General features: G+C 32.9%; 2 protein-coding genes across 3 annotated transcripts; one reads left to right on the top strand and one right to left on the bottom strand.

The window, feature by feature from the left end:
- Positions 1–544: 544 nt before the first annotated feature.
- On the bottom strand, positions 545–8,578 carry LOC144834862 (uncharacterized). Its single transcript, XM_078689828.1, has 5 exons — positions 8,403–8,578; positions 4,457–4,585; positions 3,795–3,935; positions 1,857–2,045; positions 545–1,548 (listed from the first exon to the last, which is right to left on the bottom strand). The coding sequence occupies exons 1-5, from the start codon at positions 8,457–8,459 to the stop codon at positions 1,471–1,473; spliced, it is 594 nt and encodes a 197-aa protein (XP_078545954.1). The 5' UTR covers positions 8,460–8,578; the 3' UTR covers positions 545–1,470.
- Positions 8,579–10,664: 2,086 nt separating this feature from the next.
- LOC144836288 (putative oxidoreductase YteT) lies at positions 10,665–19,958 on the top strand. Of its 2 annotated transcripts, none has more exons than XM_078691543.1 (12): positions 10,665–10,695; positions 11,130–11,318; positions 11,544–11,628; positions 11,756–11,829; positions 12,864–12,923; positions 13,164–13,328; positions 16,223–16,353; positions 16,618–16,672; positions 17,013–17,105; positions 17,307–17,534; positions 18,188–18,343; positions 18,900–19,958. In XM_078691543.1, exons 1-12 carry the CDS (start codon positions 10,693–10,695, stop codon positions 19,023–19,025), a joined length of 1,365 nt encoding a protein of 454 aa, XP_078547669.1. In that variant the 5' UTR covers positions 10,665–10,692; the 3' UTR covers positions 19,026–19,958. The 2 variants fall into 2 exon arrangements, with proteins under 2 accessions (XP_078547669.1, XP_078547668.1); XM_078691542.1 differs by lacking the exon at positions 10,665–10,695 and adding an exon at positions 10,722–10,941.
- Positions 19,959–21,037: the final 1,079 nt, after the last annotated feature.

The raw sequence follows: 21,037 nt of genomic DNA, 5'->3' as shown, positions 1-21,037 counted from the left end.
GATATCAAATCATCAATATAATAAAACAATTATGTTTATCCTCTGGTTCTCTCCCCACCCTCCAGCCATACCTCCATGCTCCACCTGCCAGCCAAGTGCATCACCAACATAGTCATCATATCGAAGCACATTCACGAACGGTTTTTTTGACTAGGTATTTTGGCAATAAACTGCTCATTCATAAATCAAGTGAAAAAACCCGAATCAAAATCAATATTATGTTACACACTTCAATTTACCTCGCATTTTGCATATTTTTTAATGAATAATTATGTACTACCTTACTGAACCTGAGACAACAATATCAACTATTATTGTGGTCTCAGGCTGATCTGAAACAACGTGACATTTAAAAAAAATTATAGTGAGCCCTCTACAAAAAAGAAGAGGAGAAAAAAAAGTCACACTGCGCCCTCATTCGATGAATAGTTGTATTATGGATTACTACAAGTCATTCTAAAGATGTAAGTTTGAACACATCATGGCACACACAATTTAAAAACCTGATTTACAATTGAAATAAAAAGCAAACACACCAATAAACTTTCTTTTCACCCTACTCTGGTAGATTTATTACGCAAGTACCAGTAATGCCTTTATAAATAGTTAACACATTACACAAGGGATACAAAAACAACAGAGAACACAGAGTTTCTGAACAGAAGCCAAATGGGTTTTAAAAAACAACTATTTCCAAAATATTCCTTTGTTTAACCTCACTCATGCAGACAAATACAAAAATACAAAATCTGTTTCAACATAATTTTCAACCAATTTTCTCAAGGTACATCATCAATTTTAAAAATAATAAAATAGGTTTTTTTAAAAGTTAGTACATAATATATTCTGCTTTAGACAAACTCCATATTATAGTAAAAAATCTTGGGGAACAAATAACATGAACAGACATTTGTATTTTAAAATAATTCCTAATGGAATTATACATATTTCAAGTTATTATTTTGTAAAATTTGATACAAAATTACCGTTTAAGCCAAGATATACATAACAATACAAAGAGAGATCAACACAGATTCCACAATTTAAACTGATTTTTACCCCAAAATCTGTATTTTGGCAAATTTTATTATTTAATTATTTTACACTATACAATGTATGAGGTTTTTAAAACTGTTATTTATTATAATATAAAAGTTTAAAACTTAGCAAATATCAGAACATTTAATTTAAGACACATTAACAGACTGGTCCTCCCTCGCAGTTTTAAACCTGGTCACCGATAATTATTATTTTTTTCAACTCGTTTTTTCTAAAAGCATTCCACGATGAGTTTCTGTACAATGGTTACGCTGAAGCAATGAATAATGGGTTTTTACTGGACAACATAATAACTACAAGAAAATTTCTCCTAAGCACTACGAACAATGATAGCGACTAAAGTTGCCGTTCTTTTGCACGCCGTTTCTCGCACTCACTCTTTCACTCGTAAGGCAGCATTCACGTCGGTCTTCAAGAGTCCGCTTTGACCTCTTCTTCAACAGGTGAATCGCCGTTGCTTTTCTTTTTCTTTAGGAAGGCTTCACCCTCCTGTAAAAAAAAAAATATAGATACAACTTCACTTATTGTCCATACATTGATGCTGTATGTGACTTATCAAATAATGTTATACGTTAAGTTTAAGGAGTATCAGTGGCGGAACCAGGATTTTGACTTAGGGGAGGGTGGGGGAGGAGAAGGTGAGGAATCGGGAGCCTCAAAATTGAGAGTGTGCCAGGCCGGTCCTCTCTGCTTCGATTATGAGCATATTATTTACTTTAGACATCTGTCAAAAAATAATAAGTGCTTAACAGTAAATCATGTGAGGATAAATTAAAACGAAATAGTAAAATACTAACCTCTAATGTCTCGGCCATTGTGTGTGTTCGTTTGAGTGCGACTGCTTCGTCTTCCTCCTCCTCTCCATCCTTGCTGTCTTCATCTTCATCTTCCTCACCATTCTCTTCATCTTGCGCTTCAGCGATTGCCTTACTCTGTGTCCTTGTTTCTCCTAATGGTTTATCTTCTCCAAGGAACTCATCTCCGGCCTACGGTAATCAAAAAATGAATGGAATGTTTCTTAAGAAACAGAAAGTTCATAACAATGATGCAAACATAGAACATTGATGATGCAGACAATAGGAATGCAGACTACAAAGAGAATAAAATTCATTCTATAAGGAATTGTCAACTTCATCTTTAAATACTAGTACATTATACTCAATGATAAACATCCATTACATCAAGATTATGTATGGTTAAGGTCAGGAAAGCAACTACGTAGCACACTATGTAGAACTAACAGATATTTATTCGTCCCTTTTTCCATCCGTGCTTTCAATGACAAATACTGTTGAATCACCTTGTTATCTACCGTGTAGTGTATCTTTTTTACAACTCTTTACTTGTTTATCTTTATGTTTACTTATATATTATTTTGTATGTCATTGTATTTTTATGTGAGCGATTGTGCCTGTCATGAATTTCCGCAAGGACCAAATAAATCTGAATTCCTATCCTATATGAGCAATTATTGGTTATCCGCACTTGGCGGATAACCCCTTGTTATTGTCAGGATCTTTTTTTTTTTTTTATTTTTCTCTTTTTTTTTCTATTTTCTTCTTTCTTTCCACGATTTTTGTTCGCAGCGTATCTCTAATTCTAGCCAACATAAGATTCTATAACTTTGTCATAAGATTGCCCTGTAGCTGTAGATGTGCAAGAAACTTTTTTTTATGAATTGCGAGTCGCGCAGCGTAAGTTACGCGCGATTTTATGTATTTCAATGATTGATCATAGATTGAAAACCAAAAGTCATTTTGTATTGAAACTTGGTGAAAATTTAAGTTATATCATGCGCAAACTTTCTATGGATTAAAAATGGCATTTTTTACATAAAGTTACGCGCGCACGCGCGGTCAAAATTTCAAAATGCGCAAAATTCATTTCTAATCAACTTTCTACGCGTTTCATGTCATTTTGAGCATTTCAAAAATTCCCACGCGTGCGCAATATTTTTACGCGCGCGTGCGCACGTAGCGCAAAAACATGTTTTTTTGGCTTGATTTTTGTTTTTTCAGCCTTTTCTAGTAAATTTACCAATTTTCAATCAATTTCGACTTAAAATCACGTCATACGAGCACGTAGAACTGAACAATTTGCGCGCGTTTTTGATGAAAAACTTCAAAAATTCGTCAAAATTAGACCTTTTTTTAAACTGTCATAAATTCTAAACTACGTGGTGAACTTTTTTTAAATTACATATTCTGGAAGTAGATGAGTTGTATTTCTCGAATCATGCATTGATATGGCTAACCGGACATTGTGACGTCATCGTATGGCCACCCGAATATAAAATATAGGATTTTTTTCTCTTTCGTCAGAGCTCTTCAAATTTATTAGAGCGCATCTCTACTTATCCATATTCCATTTCCCTCAATTTTTTTATTTTGTCTAGGTCAATCAATTATCTTTCGCATGATTTACAATTTTTAAAATTGTTATGACGTCATCATGTTCAAAAGCGTCAATAACTTTGGTCACTTCTTTTCACCTATTCTGCACTGTATGTAGTACGTATACAGTATATAGTGTATACCGTATATACTCAGACGTGACGCAAAATAGAGGGCGCACTAACATTTTTTCAATGGCATAATCGTTTTTCTGCGCGCAATATTCTAACGTATGACGTGCGCGTGGCTTTTGCGCTGCGGATAACCTAACTCGTCCGTAGTGACGAGTTCAAATCTAGTTTTCAATTGGTTTAGTCTATGAATAGATATTTTATAACAAACCTTTGCCGTGGCAACCATAGTATTGTCCCTGACTACTGCGGGTACATCATCTTCTGCTTCGGCCAGTTTCTCCTGATCTCCACGTGTCCTTACTTCTTCCGGTAACTGACCACCGGTGCTTTCAAGAAATTCTTTACCGTCCTTTAAACAAACAAAATTGATAATATTAATAATTTGATTTACAATGGATGCTAAGGCGATTAATTGAGAAACCGCAAAGTGACGTAAGCCTATTTAGCACTTTATATTTATATATCATTAGTTCTAAAGCTCTGTCTATACACTATCAAACTAATTTGAAAAAGTGCCCCAATATAATAGTGATATGCTTTAGTATGGTAGTGATATGCCCAAATATGGTAGTGATATGACATCATCATGTCCATATATGGGCACATCACATTTTTTTTGTCACATAAAGTTTGATAGCGTAGACAGAGCTTGGTTTTGTTTTGTGTAGTGATATGCCTAAATATGGTAGTGATATGACATCATCATGTCCATATATGGGCACATCACATTTTTTTGTTCACATAAAGTTTGATTTAATGAGGGTGACTCAAAACAGCCGGGGCTGACATGCATGAGGCCCTCAACACTTAAAAAACGGGAACGATACAAATACAAAAAGACAAGAAAAAGGAAAACAGGGTTTTTCTTACTTTCAACGTGGCTTGCATTGTTCCATCGCGAGGTATTTCTGGTTTGTCGTCGTCAGGTGTGTTTCCATTGCTGTTTGTTTCTGGTATAAGATCTTCCTTCCCTTCCCTCTTCAAGTATTCAATTCCTTCCTGTAAAATAAATAAATTCGGAAATTCAATAAAATGTTATTCTCAGTGAGTCTGTCTAATAATATATAGAACTGGAGTGTTAACTAACTTTCTACAGTACAGTACTCTTTAATTAAATTTGTGTGCAATGTAAACATTTTGAGCTGATCCCTTCTTGTACAGTTCCAAAGTGATAATAATCATTTTCTCGCATTTCTAAGCATGTCCCTCATAATTACCTGTTTTAGAATCAACAATAATGATATTCACCAACAAAATGCAAGAGAAATGAACCCTAAAAGATGTATTCTAAGCAATTTATTTCAATTATGATTTGTTATTGTCATCCTGGGTCAAAGGTTATTTGAGTAGAATTCACAGTATAATTCAATAACAACAATAAGTTCTTTGTATGACCAGTTCACACAAACCAGGAAGTTAGTAATTTCAAAGAATGCGGTCACATTAGAAACATAAATATAATGGTCTGCAAGATTTTAGTAATTTTTAGAATTAAGCATGGACTAGATTTTATTTAGTTTCAATAATAATAATTTGAATAAAGGGTTGCAAGTGAGGATTCTATCTAAATAAACACAGCATGGGTGGGTACAGGTGAGGACAAGTCATTTATTAAATTATACAAGGTTGAAGAAAAATATAGTTGTGTGCTGGATAATCATTTTAATTTTAAAAAAAATCTATTAGTATTAAATTATGTTAAGATTCATCCGATAAGGCTCCTACAAATATTGCACTCAAGAAATTCAACAGAAAAGTAAGAAGATCAAGACAAATAACATGGATCACAAAAGTTAAAAAGAAAATTAAACAACACAAAACTGTCCTGCCCATAAAAGAGTAAAATGGCATAAAATATGACAATAAGGTTGATATTAAATCTAAACAATCTTTGCATAACATTTATATCAGGTAATTAAATAATGTAGCCTATATATTTACTATTACTTATTACTGTAGCAGAATTATTTATTCTGGTAAATGGCATACACTACTAATGGTATTAATTTGTGATTTGTATGATGCTTTATAAGCTTTTCCACCAATGGTCATAAAGAACTGCATCACCATGGTAACCAATGTCTGTCAAAATTCTCATTGACTGAGTAGAACTCAAATTCCAGGCAAGTAGTTGCCTAGCAACAGAGCAGCATCATATAAATGAGGAAACCAAAGTTCAATGTTTTTTAAATAAAATCTTCATCAAATTTGAAAATATTTTACTAATTATTGGTAAAGTGTATTTTTTTTTAAAGAAAATGTAATTGACTAATCTGAAAAAGGGAAATAAAAAGTTCTAAATTATTAATTTATTTACAAAAAAATATTCTAGAAATATTCTAGAAAATACTGTAGTACATTTCAGATAACAAAGAGGTTCTCAGCATCTTTACACATGTTGTAGTTTCTTTGTCTCAAATACCAAAGTAAAGTGTGTATAATTGGTGTATTAAATAACCTTGCCCTCCAAAACCTTCTGCATTGTTTGAAATATAAACATAACACCACCACCAAAGTACAACTTCAAAGAAATCACATTCTGGCTCAACAAACAATTTACAACCACTAACAGGTTGTAAAATTATTAATTTTCTCTTTAAAAGGACAATAAAAAACAGACTTTTATAATATAAAAATAAGTGCTTGTATTTAGTATTAAATACTGTGAATACCAACATGATAACTAAAGTTTAAAGGAAGATTAAACACACAGGTACAGTATACTGTAGAATAAGGCCCTGCAACATCCTATAAAAGCTATCAGAAAGTTTAGAGTTTTAATTTATGGTTGGGAAATTAAAGGGAAATCCCCCAAAAATGTGTCACCCATCCTTATAGTTTATACACCTATAAACTACGACTGTAGGCATAAGGCATAATTTTGACAAATTTTTGAACTTTTTCGTCAAAAATGCACGTAAATTATCCAATTCGACGTGCCTGTATGACGTAATTTTAAGTCAAAATTGTTTAAAAGTTGGTAAATCCCCCAAAAATGTGTCACCCATCCTTATACACCTAACCACAGTCTATACCAGTACAGTAGTATGTTCTTTGTGTTTAAAAAACTTAAATCTTATTTAATACTGGTATTGATTATTTTTTAAACTGATATTTTAAGATGTAATAAAATATATATTAAAAGAATTTTAAATCCCTTTGATGACAAAAACGTCAATAATATTGATGATTCAATTGTATATTCACAATTACACCTTTTATCCCTCTTATTTTATGTTTAATAATATTCTTGTTTATGACAAAATCCTGTGTACTTTATTTCATCAGTGAATAAAAACTCACACACACAGGAGAATAAATGGGTACATGTGATTGGTCTGCCTGTACCGTGTGTACAGTATATAGTGTACTTACAGTACACAACATAAACTGCAATCATTTTCAAAGCATAAGACCAGATATCATTTAAAAGAAACTTAAACAATGCAGATCAACTAATGAATATTCATGAGTCTAATCATAGCGATAACTTCCCTTAGAACACATATTTATTGCACAGCACTATGAAGGCTAATGTAAAGAATCAATTGCTTTATTTATTTAAAGATAAAGCATTAAGACCATTATATAATAAATCAATATATTATTTAAATGAAGCTATTATTTAACTAATGAATATTCATGAAACTTTAATAATAATGTTTAAATGTAACTTCCGTTATTAGAACACTAAATAAATAATTTTAAATTAATCAGGATTTCCTTCAGTTTAATTAATATTGACATTTAATTAGCTCATTTAGAAATGAAAGTTTACACCTGTCAGAGTCAATTATGTAAATTAGATTAGTTGACAACATGTTTGTATGTAATGTAAAAAGGTAAAGCAATAACAATAAGTATGTATGTTTAAAGTCTATATATCGGATAGTGTCACTGATTGGTTCCAAATAAAATGTTTTACCAAATCATAACTCGATTTAAAGTACAGTATATTATAATTATTGTAATTTGTATTATTTTTATCTACTCACTTCCAAGGAAACAGAGATTTTATAAATAATCATTATTTGATCTAAGCAGGTAAAATGTCACAATAAAGTGATCACCTGCTGAATGTGGATTATTCCAAATAAACACATTTAATCAAACATTCAAATTAATTATTAATTTATATCTAGTTCTGCATACAGTTTACTTAATACACATCTAGTTAATTAATTAATAAATCTGGGAAATTGAACACATAAATTGGTAGCAAATATGGGTAAATTATTTCACAAAATTATTTAATATATTGCTGTAACCCCCATAATGAAATGGTAGAGTCTGAATTATGAATTTTGATAACAGTTCCTTGAACCTATTCTGCTATTTGAATTAAATGTGATTATGAATTTATAATTGGCACAAATTCAGCAATGTGATAAGTAACCAAAAGGCCAACAGACAGACTTATAGGAATGTGCTTATTACTTCACATTGATTTATCAAAATTTACCAGATACCACCAGTAACTGTACCGCGTACAAATAAACTATACGCGCGCGCCGAATTTCATCAGTGTCAAATTAAAGTAAGTAAGCCGAATATACAAATTGAAAAATAAAATCTGTATCGCGTACGCGTAATTTCACAAATTATAATGTGATTAAAATATATTACAGAATTTGCCAAATGGTTAATAAATCCCAACGCTGCGAAATGACGTATTTTATGTAAAACGTCAAATTATTTTGTCAAATGACAGAACATGCTTCTTATCATCTCACTGTTGAATGAACAAAGAAAACTCATAAATTTAAAGAAAAACAACATCATTTTCTTAATCAAAAAATGATAAAACTGCACAAACCTTTGCTGTGACTTGCATAGTTCCGTCTCTTTTGAGTTGTGGTTGTTCATCGGCCATTGCTACTTAGGTTTACGGCTCAAAAAAGAGGTAAAAAAGCAAGAAAATAGCGGTGTTTCGCTGACAACAAAATTACCCTCCAACACACACAAAGATACACCGGGAAGTAAGTGAGATTGCTCTACAGCTGCATGTTAATAAGCCAACACGACGTCATATCATATTGTTTATTGATTGGTTATCTTTACTACGTTCTTTGTTTTGATTGGTTTGTTTTGTAAACCCACGCTGAAGAGCGGGATCCCGTTGAGTGTGAGAAATACGATACAAGTCGCTTCTTGTTTGTATAGCATGCGGAATACACTCACTGCACATGCGCTTTACAGTTTATATCATTTATTAGTACCGTAATCTACTATAGATAGAAACTGTATTTGTCTATGACGATATATCAAAAGCTTGATCAAAAGGGAATACATACACGTCATTCAATGAGTCGTTGTCGGTAACCCGTTGACTGTACTTGTTACGACTTGCTGAAGTAAAAGAAAAACAAGATTTAGAACGCAGGTAGGAAAATAATATATTGGTTATTATTATTAATTTACAGGGCCACCTGTTATACCTTTTATGATCTATGTAATGACCTATTTAATAATGTGTGTTTCTTTGCTCTGTAATATTACAATTCACTCAGGGCAAGGGTTAGGAGGAGGAACTAAAATTACTTGTTTCTATTGTCCCCGCCCTTGTCCCCGCCCTTGTCCCCGTCTTATCTTTTCTTGGTGGGTTCCCACTAGAGACGCAACGCAAGGACGTACGCGCAACGCAAGTGAGTTGACCAATGGAAAGCCACTGAAATCACTTACGTTGTTGCATTACGTGCTTTGTGTCGCTAGGGAACCAATTAACTGATGTGCGCGAACAAATTCCTGCTTCTTGATTGGTCAAAAGTGAGGTATGAATTAGAGGACAAAAATGATACCGTTTTAACAATTCGCATTGATTGAAAGAAGATCGAACCACGGGCCCATAATGGCCGTGAGGTGGTGATTTATAAAAAAAACGTAGTTTTCAAGCGAAACTTGTTCTCTGAATTTGAGGTGATCCCATCGTCACTACCAACTCTCTCGATTTCGACGGCATTTTCCCGCTTGGTATTGTGTCCCGCCGCCCAATCCTAATTTGACTCGCTTTTCAAAATATATAGTATATATAAAATAAAATCACCGAACTAAACTAATTCATGTGAACCGTTATTAAATATTATTCAGTACGCCAAATGATCATTTATATCACAACTTAAGATAGTAGTGGTGGTATGTACGGATGTTGTTTGTGTTTTTGAAGGGGAATTTCCGGGCTTGATTAGAACGGTGTTGATTACGGGGCGCCATTTGAGACATTGCTAATTTTTTCGACATACATTCATTCATTCATTCATCTTTTATTTCGGAAAAAAAAATTCTCCATAGTTCAGCAACAAATATAACGAATACACATATATATATATAAATATGTAGATATATAAAGAAAGAAAAAAAAAACCAACGTTACATAGACACGTGGTTAGAACTATACAGTAGCTTCATCCATCTACTACGTAGAGTGGATGAAGGAAAAGCAAATTCATGAATACATTTTATGACAATATTGTCAGACCTCCCTAACCTGCACAACATGCATACAATGTGAAACAAAATTGATTCTATTGTATTAATTTGACAAAATTAGCAATTCCGAACGGCGCCCCGTAACTTTTTTTTTAACTGAGGTACTGGTCGCATGCGTTATCTAATAGGCATATTTTTCCCAATTACCGTTATTCTAAAAGTCAAAAATAGTGCGATTTCCGAGAACCTAGCGGTTTTCAACCCAACCAAGGAGGCGGAGGTCTTCAAGACTCTGACCTCCAAATCTATCCAGTTAGTCTCACATTATTTATGAAAAAACAAATTTAATTTATTTATATATGATGTTGGTAAGGCCTACCGCAAACTTTTTTTTAAGTCAAAATATTGATTTCGCCATTTCATTTTCACCTTCAAAAAAATATATTAATTAATTAGGAAAACTGTATTCATTAATTAGCTCTCTCTGCAAAAATTTAAAAAAAAGAAGATTGTCAAACAGCTGGCCTTGTATGATAAAAATAATGATAATTATTATAAAAAAATGATCTGCCCAATTTGTATAGGTCGAGTGTGTCTGTGAACGTACGTAAACTGTGAGGTTGTGGTGGCAGCAGATAATTGTCGTGGACTCCTCACCTCCAGCTGACACAAGTAAACAAATGGTATGGTAAACAATACGAATAGCAAAGATAGTGGAGGGAGATTGGGACCTATTTATTCTTTTTAAAAAAACAGACCCAGAGAGGAGTATTGACGAATATATTGTTGTATTTAACCATGGACAAATAAGACAAGACACCGGGTCAGACTAGCTAGGTCCAGGAAGAAGAGCAGAGCAGCAGGAAGCATTATTAATATTGTTCTCTGCTGTCTATCCTGCTGCCGACGACACTACACTGACCATGGAGGTATATACCTCTATGCACTGACCATAATATAATAGTTCCGTGCACTGACACAGGAAGAATTAGGGGATAATGGCCTAGGCCTATGATTTTATGTGCATTTAATTTATACAGTACAGTAGGCCTATGCCTTTTTGCAGGAAGGAATATTAATAGACACTAATGATTCTGATTTTATATGATTTTTGTAGGGCAATAATAATACTACTCGTAGGCCTACTACTACTACAGTCGTCAACCGAGAAGAGTCGAATAATATTGATAAAATGAGTGAAGTTGAGGCTGAGGAAACAAAGATCATCACAGCTGTGATTGTTGGAGCTGGCAACAGAGGTCAGATGTATGCTGAGTTTTCTAGAATACATCCAGAAAAGTTTAAGGTAGGTCATAGGTAAGATGTCAGATGTATGAGCAAGGTTTAAGGTCAGAGGTAAGAGGTCAAATGTATGCTGAATAACATAAGAAAGTATATTTTTATCATCATCAAACACCATTGAATTATCATTAACATCATTTGTTCTTCCTCTTTTTTCTACTCCTCTAACTAATTCAATTTTTAATAAAATTTAACTTTAAATGTAGTTATTCTACCTTTTGATATACAGGTTGTTGCAGTTGCTGATCCCAAAAAGTTTGCTAGGACCTATATTCAGAAGAGATATAAACTAACAGACGACCGTGTTTTTGAAGGTATTTCATTTCATAAAATAAACTCTGGATAATTTAAATTACTAAAAAATGACTGTGGGTATCAGTGGCTGAAACTTGTCAGTTATTTTCTATTTTTGAATCCATTTCTTAAAATCTATATTTTCAGATTTTAACGATATTTTAAAACTCGAGAAGCTTGCTGATTGTGTTGTCATAGCCACTCCTGATGCACTACACAAGGTTTGTAACTAAAAAAAATCAATTTATAAGGCCTACACTATCAAACTTTATATGTCAACAAAATGTGATATATGGACATGATGATGTCATATCACTACCATATTTAAGCATAGCACTACCATATATGGGCACATCAAACTTTTTTAACAAATAAAGTTTGATAGGTGTAGACAAGGCTTAAAGATGTATTGTCCCTTGAAACACAAAAAAATGAAGGTCAGAATATTCTAAATTTAAATTGGCCATATCAAAGTAATATTAAAGTTATTCACTTTAAGTCAAAAATTCGAGCCAAAAACAACAATTTTACGTAATTAACAGCTAAATTAACTTGATTACATTTCTTCTGGAAAATCATCGCGGGCGAAAGTAAACAAAGATTTCAAACCATGAGTATACATTATGCATGATGCTAATTAGGATTGTTTACAACTCGTCATGGTTGAGAAGGTGTTTTCACACAGATCGCGAGGAAGTTTTATGATTATGCATACAGAGTAGCCAAATAAGCGCGTTGCATTATGAGATATGTTTTGATCGAAAACTTTGACTGGAAGTCAAAGTTATTTTTTGAACCAAAAAACGTCTGTATTTCAGTTAAATGATTTTTTTTTCGACTAATTTTTGGTGAAAGTTAATAACTATTATGATACTTCAAAATGACCCACTTTTTTTCGAAATCTTTTATTTTTTATTTTTTGGGAATTTGACAAAGGGACAATACTGTACATCTTTATGAAAAGAAAGGGAAAGTTATGGCATGCACACTACAATAGTCAGTAGGACATACTACTGATAAACTCAGGTGCACTGGCCGTTCTTAACATTTAAATCTCTAACTAAAGCTCTGTTTACACTATCAAACTAGTGTGATGTGCCCAAATATGGTAGTGGAATGGGTAAAATATGGTAGTGATATGACATCATCATGTCCATATATAGGCACATCACATTTTTTGTCACATAAAGTTTGATATTGTAGACAAGGCTAGAGTTGTTATCACATATCTCTCTCAAATTGTTTTCTTTTCAAGGAACCAGCCGTAGGGTTTGCAAATAAAGGCTACCATATTCTGCTGGAGAAACCAATGGCTGTAAGTAGGCTTTTCTCAATTATCTCTGGTCATTATTGTTTTTTTTTTGGCTTTTTGTCTTTTGGACCTAAATAAATGTTTTTTTTAATTGAATTTTGTCACGTGAAAATTTAACAACAATATTTAACCACACTGGCCTGGCAACAGTAAACAAAGTCTCGCATCAACATACTGCACCATTCTCTACTCATTCATTCATTGGTCCCACACACATATATTGAATTCTTCATTCCTTATTAGGTAACGGAAAAGGACTGTAGAGAGATTGTTGCTGCTTGTAAGAAGAACAATACTATATTGTCCGTTGGACATGTGTTGAGGTACTACCCACCGTTACAGAAACTGAAAGAGCTGATAGACAGTGGTATCATTGGTGATGTTGTCAACATTCACCTCCATGAACCAGTAAGGCTTCTCAGAATTATTTTTTACCTCGGACATGCTAGTAATTTGAATTGTTACTGCTTCAAATGAATTGAGCATACTTAGTAAATTTACATTGGCAAGTGCTTTGAAGACATTTTGTAATTGTACTGACTGTTTTAGCAAAACCTATGGCCTGTGTAAACTAAGCCTGTGGGTAACAACATTATTTCCAGTCTCTAGACATGGTAAGGTTAGAGCTAGGCAATCTAACAACAGAACACGGATCTCATCAAATGGATTGAGCATACTAGTAAATTTACATTGGCAAGTGCTTTGAAGACATTTTGTAATTGTACTGACTGTTTTAGCAAAACCTATGGCCTGTGTAAACTAAGCAGCCTGTGGGTATCAAAGTTATTTCCAGTCTCTAAACATGGTAAGGTTAGAGCTAGGCAATCTAACAACAGAACACGGATCTCATCAAATGGATTGAGCATACTAGTAAAATTACATTGGCAAATGCTTTGAAGACATTTTATAGTTATACTGACTGTTTTATGTACTATATGCAAAACCTATGGCCTGTGTAAACTAAGCAGCCTGTGGGTATCAAAGTTATTTCCAGTCTCTAAACATGGTGATGTTAGAGCTAGGCAATCTAACAACAGAACACGGACCTCATCTTGGTAAGGTAGGTAATACCAACAATACTGTGCTGAGGTATACAAATTACTCGAACACAAATAAGATAGTTTAACAAGAAAATTTTAATCATGTATTTTACTGCCATTTTTCATTTTTACATTTTAATTACATCGTATCTAACAAATAAGGTTAATACTGAATTCAAGCATCTTATTATGTAAATATACCTGTATTTTAACTACTTTAAATACTTACTTTAATTGTCACAAATGTACTTATATGTATATAATATATTCACCACTAAGAATTTAAATAAACGTGAGGTGAACTCACACAAGACAAAAAAAAAAAGAGCTGAGGTATACAGAATTTGATGGTACAGTATACAGAATTTGATGGTACAGTATACAGAATTTGATGGTACAGTATACAGAATTTGATGGTACAGTATACAGAATTTGATGGTACAGTATACAGAATTTGATGGTACAGTATACAGAATTTGATGGTACAGTATACAGAATTTGATGGTACAGTATACAGAATTTGATGGTACAGTATACAGAATTTGATGGTACAGTATACAGAATTTGATGGTACAGTATACAGAATTTGATGGTACAGTATACAGAATTTGATGGTACAGTATACAGAATTTGATGGTACAGTATACAGAATTTGATGGTACAGTATACAGAATTTGATGGTACAGTATACAGAATTTGATGGTACAGTATACAGAATTTGATGGTACAGTATACAGAATTTGATGGTACAGTATACAGAATTTGATGGTACAGTATACAGAATTTGATGGTACAGTATACAGAATTTGATGGTACAGTATACAGAATTTGATGGTACAGTATACAGAATTTGATGGTACAGTATACAGAATTTGATGGTACAGTATACAGAATTTGATGGTACAGTATACAGAATTTGATGGTACAGTATACAGAATTTGATGGTACAGTATACAGAATTTGATGGTACAGTATACAGAATTTGATGGTACAGTATACAGAATTTGATGGTACAGTATACAGAATTTGATGGTACAGTATACAGAATTTGATGGTACAGTATACAGAATTTGATGGTACAGTATACAGAATTTGATGGTACAGTATACAGAATTTGATGGTACAGTATACAGAATTTGATGGTACAGTATACAGAATTTGATGGTACAGTATACAGAATTTGATGGTACAGTATACAGAATTTGATGGTACAGTATACAGAATTTGATGGTACAGTATACAGAATTTGATGGTACAGTATACAGAATTTGATGGTACAGTATACAGAATTTGATGGTACAGTATACAGAATTTGATGGTACAGTATACAGAATTTGATGGTACAGTATACAGAATTTGATGGTACAGTATACAGAATTTGATGGTACAGTATACAGAATTTGATGGTACAGTATACAGAATTTGATGGTACAGTATACAGAATTTGATGGTACAGTATACAGAATTTGATGGTACAGTATACAGAATTTGATGGTACAGTATACAGAATTTGATGGTACAGTATACAGAATTTGATGGTACAGTATACAGAATTTGATGGTACAGTGTACAGAATTTGATGGTACAGTATACAGAATTTGATGGTACAGTATACAGAATTTGATGGTACAGTGTACAGAATTTGATGGTACAGTGTACAGAATTTGATGGTACAGTGTACAGAATTTGATGGTACAGTGTACAGAATTTGATGGTACAGTGTACAGAATTTGATGGTACAGTGTACAGAATTTGATGGTACAGTGTACAGAATTTGATGGTACAGTATACAGAATTTGATGGTACAGTATACAGAATTTGATGGTACAGTATACAGAATTTGATGGTACAGTATACAGAATTTGATGGTACAGTATACAGAATTTGATGGTACAGTATACAGAATTTGATGGTACAGTATACAGAATTTGATGGTACAGTATACAGAATTTGATGGTACAGTATACAGAATTTGATGGTACAGTATACAGAATTTGATGGTACAGTGTACAGAATTTGATGGTACAGTGTACAGAATTTGATGGTACAGTGTACAGAATTTGATGGTACAGTGTACAGAATTTGATGGTACAGTGTACAGAATTTGATGGTACAGTATACAGAATTTGATGGTACAGTATACAGAATTTGATGGTACAGTATACAGAATTTGATGGTACAGTATACAGAATTTGATGGTACAGTATACAGAATTTGATGGTACAGTATACAGAATTGAAACGTTGACTCCTTGTGTTGTAGGTTGGGTTCTACCATTTTGCTCACTCGTATGTCCGAGGCAATTGGAGGAATGAAGATGAATCTACATTTGTTTTGATGGCCAAGTGTTGCCATGACATTGACCTTTTACTTTGGTGGTTTGAAGGTCAAAGGTTAGTTTTATCTCCATAATCAATTTGTCTTTATAGTAATATGATGATGGTAATTACATTTCATCCAAAATCCATTAAGCTCTGTCTACACTATCAAACTAGTAGTGATATGCCCAAATATGGTAGTGATATGCCCAAATATGGTAGTGATATGCCCAAATATGGTAGTAATATGCCCAAATATGGTAGTGATATGCCCAAATATGGTAGTGATATGATAGATATGTAGATAGCTATATTCAAACAGAAAATTATGTTTTACAGGTGTACTAAGGTTTCATCGTTTGGATCACTCTTTCAGTTCAGAAAAGAAAAAAAGGTATTTTAGCTTTTATAAAACATAATATTACTAGTACTGTATGTGTATTAAAGCCAATGGTAGGATCTGCACATCAAACAGACTCCGGGTCCAAATCTCTGTTAGGGCAGGTTTTTCTCATTTCTTCATCTTTTCTGTTTATAAATTAATATATGTACGTATGGTGTATCAGTGGACAGTGGTTTAGCAGAGACAGTTAAAAACGTAGCTTTCACTGAACAAATCTGTTGTAACTTCCTGTCTCGATGTCAAATCAGGGAAGAGTTAAATTCATTTGTAATTTAACTCTTCCCTGGTCAAATGCATAATGTTAATGTATATCTATTGTTTGTTTACACAGCCTGAGGGCGCTAGTTCTAGATGTATGGATTGCAGTGTTGAGAAGGAGTGTCCTTATTCTGCTAAGACTATGTATTTAGATCCCATAAAAGAAGTAAGTTTATACATGTTATCTAATATTATTTGATAATTATTTAGGTTTAGATCAAATATTTAGATTTGGAGTAGTCTGATCCTTTAACTGGAAAGAAGGTGTGACCTGTAATGCGTTGCAAAAAAAGAAAAAGATGAGTGTTGCATTAAATTAATACTTTGTATGACTGTATATATGTAATATTGACAACATTTTTGGTAGGGTTATGTTGGCTGGTCATCGGTCATCTGTGATGAACCGTCTGTAGAATCTGTGACAGATGCCTTAAGGAACGGTCCATATGGTAGATGTGTCTACGATTCGGACAATGATGTCTGCGACAATCAAGTGGTCAATTTTGAATTTGAAAACGGACAGACAGCCACTTTTTCTATGGTAGCTTTCACTGAAAAAATCTGTGAACGACAAGTTAAAGTGTTTGGTACTATGGTAAGTGCATCGTAAGGGCTGGCCTAGAGGCAGTAATCATTTCTCAACCCTTCAATACCGTATACCTTTTTGGCCTGGTCTTATTACTGTATTTCTAGAAATTATGGTATTTTGAATGCATTTTAAACGGCAAAAAAAGAATGTTGGGTATTTTGGACCTCAATACAAATTTGGTTTAGGAGATTTTCCAGTTTTCAGAGAGTCTGGTAGTAGGTACAGTATTGGAAGAGTCATCTGTTTATTTCTTCATCATTATCAGCTATCATGAATCTATTACTATGGTGGTTGTTATGTTAATTACCTAATTTTAAACTACTTATCTGGATAATTAAATAAATTAAATTTATATTAAATTTTTAAGTAAATTTTTTTCTGATTAATATAATTTTTATTTAACTGTAAATGTTTAAATGTTGCTTAATTATGTCAACCATTAGGAGAGTCTGTTTACAGCGATATTTTTATTGCTTTTTGACAATCCGCCAGAATGGTGTCTTGGGTTTTTTGTTTTGTTAACCACTGTGTTTATTGTTATTTATGTTTTCTGGAAATAAATGAATATATGCAATATTACAAATTTTTTCCTCAATGATCACTTACCTTTTTTTTCCTTGTGTGAAAATGTTTTATTTTGTTTTCCTTTTGTTTTATAGGGCGAGTTAACTTTCAATGGGTCAGGCCCCATCTCTAGGTTTGATTTTAATTCAAAGGAGATATTCATACACAAGCCAGTGTGTTCGTTTAGCAGTTTCGGTGGTCATGGTGGAGCTGACTATCATTTAATCAACAGTTTTGTTCATGCACTCGCTGTAAGTACAAATCATTTGTGTTTGATTGTACAGTTCAATGGATAAGGGCAATGTGGCGCAGTGTGTTGGACGTTCGACTACTGATCGTGAGATCGAGGTTCGAATCCAACTCTCGTCGCATTGCTTGTATCCTTAGGCAAGATACTTTACTTACGTTTGCCTCTCTCCACCCAGGTGTATAAATGGGTACCCGGTTAGATCAAAACACAACTTTGCGCTGATTACTAGCTGCATTATGGGAGTATGTTTCCATATGTGTTTGATCCAAAAAAAATGATTAGGGTAAAATTTGTTCAGCGCTTAGAGGTTTCACAACATTAGGCGCTATATAAATCCAGGATATTATAATATTATTATTATAAGAAAACCTGCGAAAAATTTCATCTGGTTTCAAATTAATATTTTATGAATAAATTTTAACTTATTGGTAAACCAATTTGTTTACCGAAAAGTTAAAATTTATTCATAAAAAAGAAATGTCATTTTAATAAATATGTTAATGTATTGGTTTTATAATTGCGGCACTTTTTACAAACTTTGTAAATTTGAATTGCAGGAAAACGATCCGTCTAAAGTTGTGACGGGAGCTGACATATCCCTCAGAAGCCATCTACTAGTATTCCGGGCGGAACAAGCAAGAGTTGAGGGCCGTGTTGTCTTACCAGAAGATGTCATAGTCTGATCATCATTGTCTCTTTATAGAAATGTTTAATTAAACAAAATCTTTTATTCATACAAAACATATATTATAATATTCAAGAACATTGTGGCGATTAAACAAACAAAAAATTATCAAAGGAGCGTTATATCCTGAAATTTGCTGAATAAATGAGTTTTTAAATAATAATATATTATTGAAATATAATATAATAATATAATCTGATTACAGTATCAGTCATAGAGTAGAGCAAGTAAAGTAAAGTAAAGCACTGATAAAAAAATTAAATATATTATAAAATTGAATGACATTATTGATATAAAAAAGCCAATTAAAACATATACAGTAGGTCATATATAAACATATACATGAATAGTATACAGAGTGCTTAAAAGTAGTGTGCTTCGCATAAGAACTCCGTATTCCACAGTATTTTAAAAATGGATGTTTTAGATATATATTGTATGAAAATCTAAACACCTGGTGATAAACTGGAACTTAATTTAAAAACCTTGAAGATAAGGAAATTGAGAATGAGTGAAATGGGAGAGGCAGTCAATATTTGAACCCTGAGATTTTGAACTGAAATCCTTATATTTTACAATAAACTTCTAACTCCTAAATATTGTTTAGATAATGATTAACTGTTTTATATTGGGAAGTGTTTTGTCAATCCAAAGGAATATAATATAAGAGATGTAGATGTAACAATTTCCATGGACTACAAGATTTATTTTATTAATATAAGTACTTTATTGATAACATGAATATTGTATAATATTTTAGGCCTATTATGCTTATAGTTAAAGATATGAAGATTTGTATTTTTTAAATCATTGTACGTACTGCGTTCAAATCTCATTCTGTATGACATAATTGTATAATTTTAAAATATTTGATTCCATTTTTAATTAATGCAATATTTCTTAGTATTCTTATTAAAATATACACATTGTATGTTTATTTTCTTAATTACAAATTTATTGTTTTCCGCTATCGATGTAAAGTAAACAACTACCAGATAGTAAAGTATTTTTCCATTTTGAGAGAACAAACTTAACTAGGCCTATGTACATTATTATTACCACCTTCAAAAAGCAACATCATAATGTAAGGATTCGAACCCGGGATCGCAATGGTTAAAAAAACATCGGAGATTTTTAACACTTTTTGTGAACACGAAATGTTCTCCATATAGATGGCGCCATTGTATTTCCTGGTTTCGCTAAAAAAAGTGAGGTATATTCAGAGCGTCATTTCGACGATCGAGCATTCTCTACTTCTACGGAGCGCCATTTATGCCTTTATTTACTTCCGAAATAGAAATAGTACTACGGTAACTGGTTCAGTGGACCAAATTTAGCACCAGTGGAGCACAGTGATATAAAATAGAAATAAGTCACTAATTTTAATATCTTTTCGTATGTTAAAACACTGTGCTCAAGTGGACCCAATTTGGAGCCAGTGGAGCACAGTGATATATAAATAGAAACAAGTCATTGAATGTTAATATCTTTTCGTATGCTAATACACTGTGCTCAAGTGGACCCAACTTGGAGCCAGTGGAGCACAGTGATATAAAATAGAAATAAGTCACTGAAATTTATTCCAAGCATATTTGAATACCTACCGGTATGGTACCATACATGTTCGACAATACAGTGTCACATATCTCTATTAAAAAAAAAAAAAATTTAAAAAAAAAAAAAAAAATATCCGTTGAGGTTCGAACCTCAGCCGATAGCACTCAAAACTGAGCATTACCCGTTACGCCACCAAGTACATGACTGAAAAGCTGATAATAGTCTATTTATACGTGTATTACGTAATTGATCATTACGTCATAAATATCCTATTAAACTTGCTAAAACCAAAATGATCAGTTAGCTCAGTCGTCTGAGCGTCGTGTTAACAACACGTATGTCGTGGGTTCGATTCCCACGCTGGTCGGTGGAATAGAGTTAAAGGCATGCGGCCACTGTGTTTGGGGTTCACAGATCATACGTCCCCCTTTCCACCACACATCATGAGGCGAC

This window comes from Antedon bifida, chromosome 2 (genome assembly GCF_963402885.1).
Source record: "Antedon bifida chromosome 2, ecAntBifi1.1, whole genome shotgun sequence".
Classification (NCBI taxonomy): domain Eukaryota; kingdom Metazoa; phylum Echinodermata; class Crinoidea; order Comatulida; family Antedonidae; genus Antedon; species Antedon bifida.
Note: the sequence above shows the minus strand (reverse complement) of the source record. Positions and strands in the feature narration are given on the sequence as shown.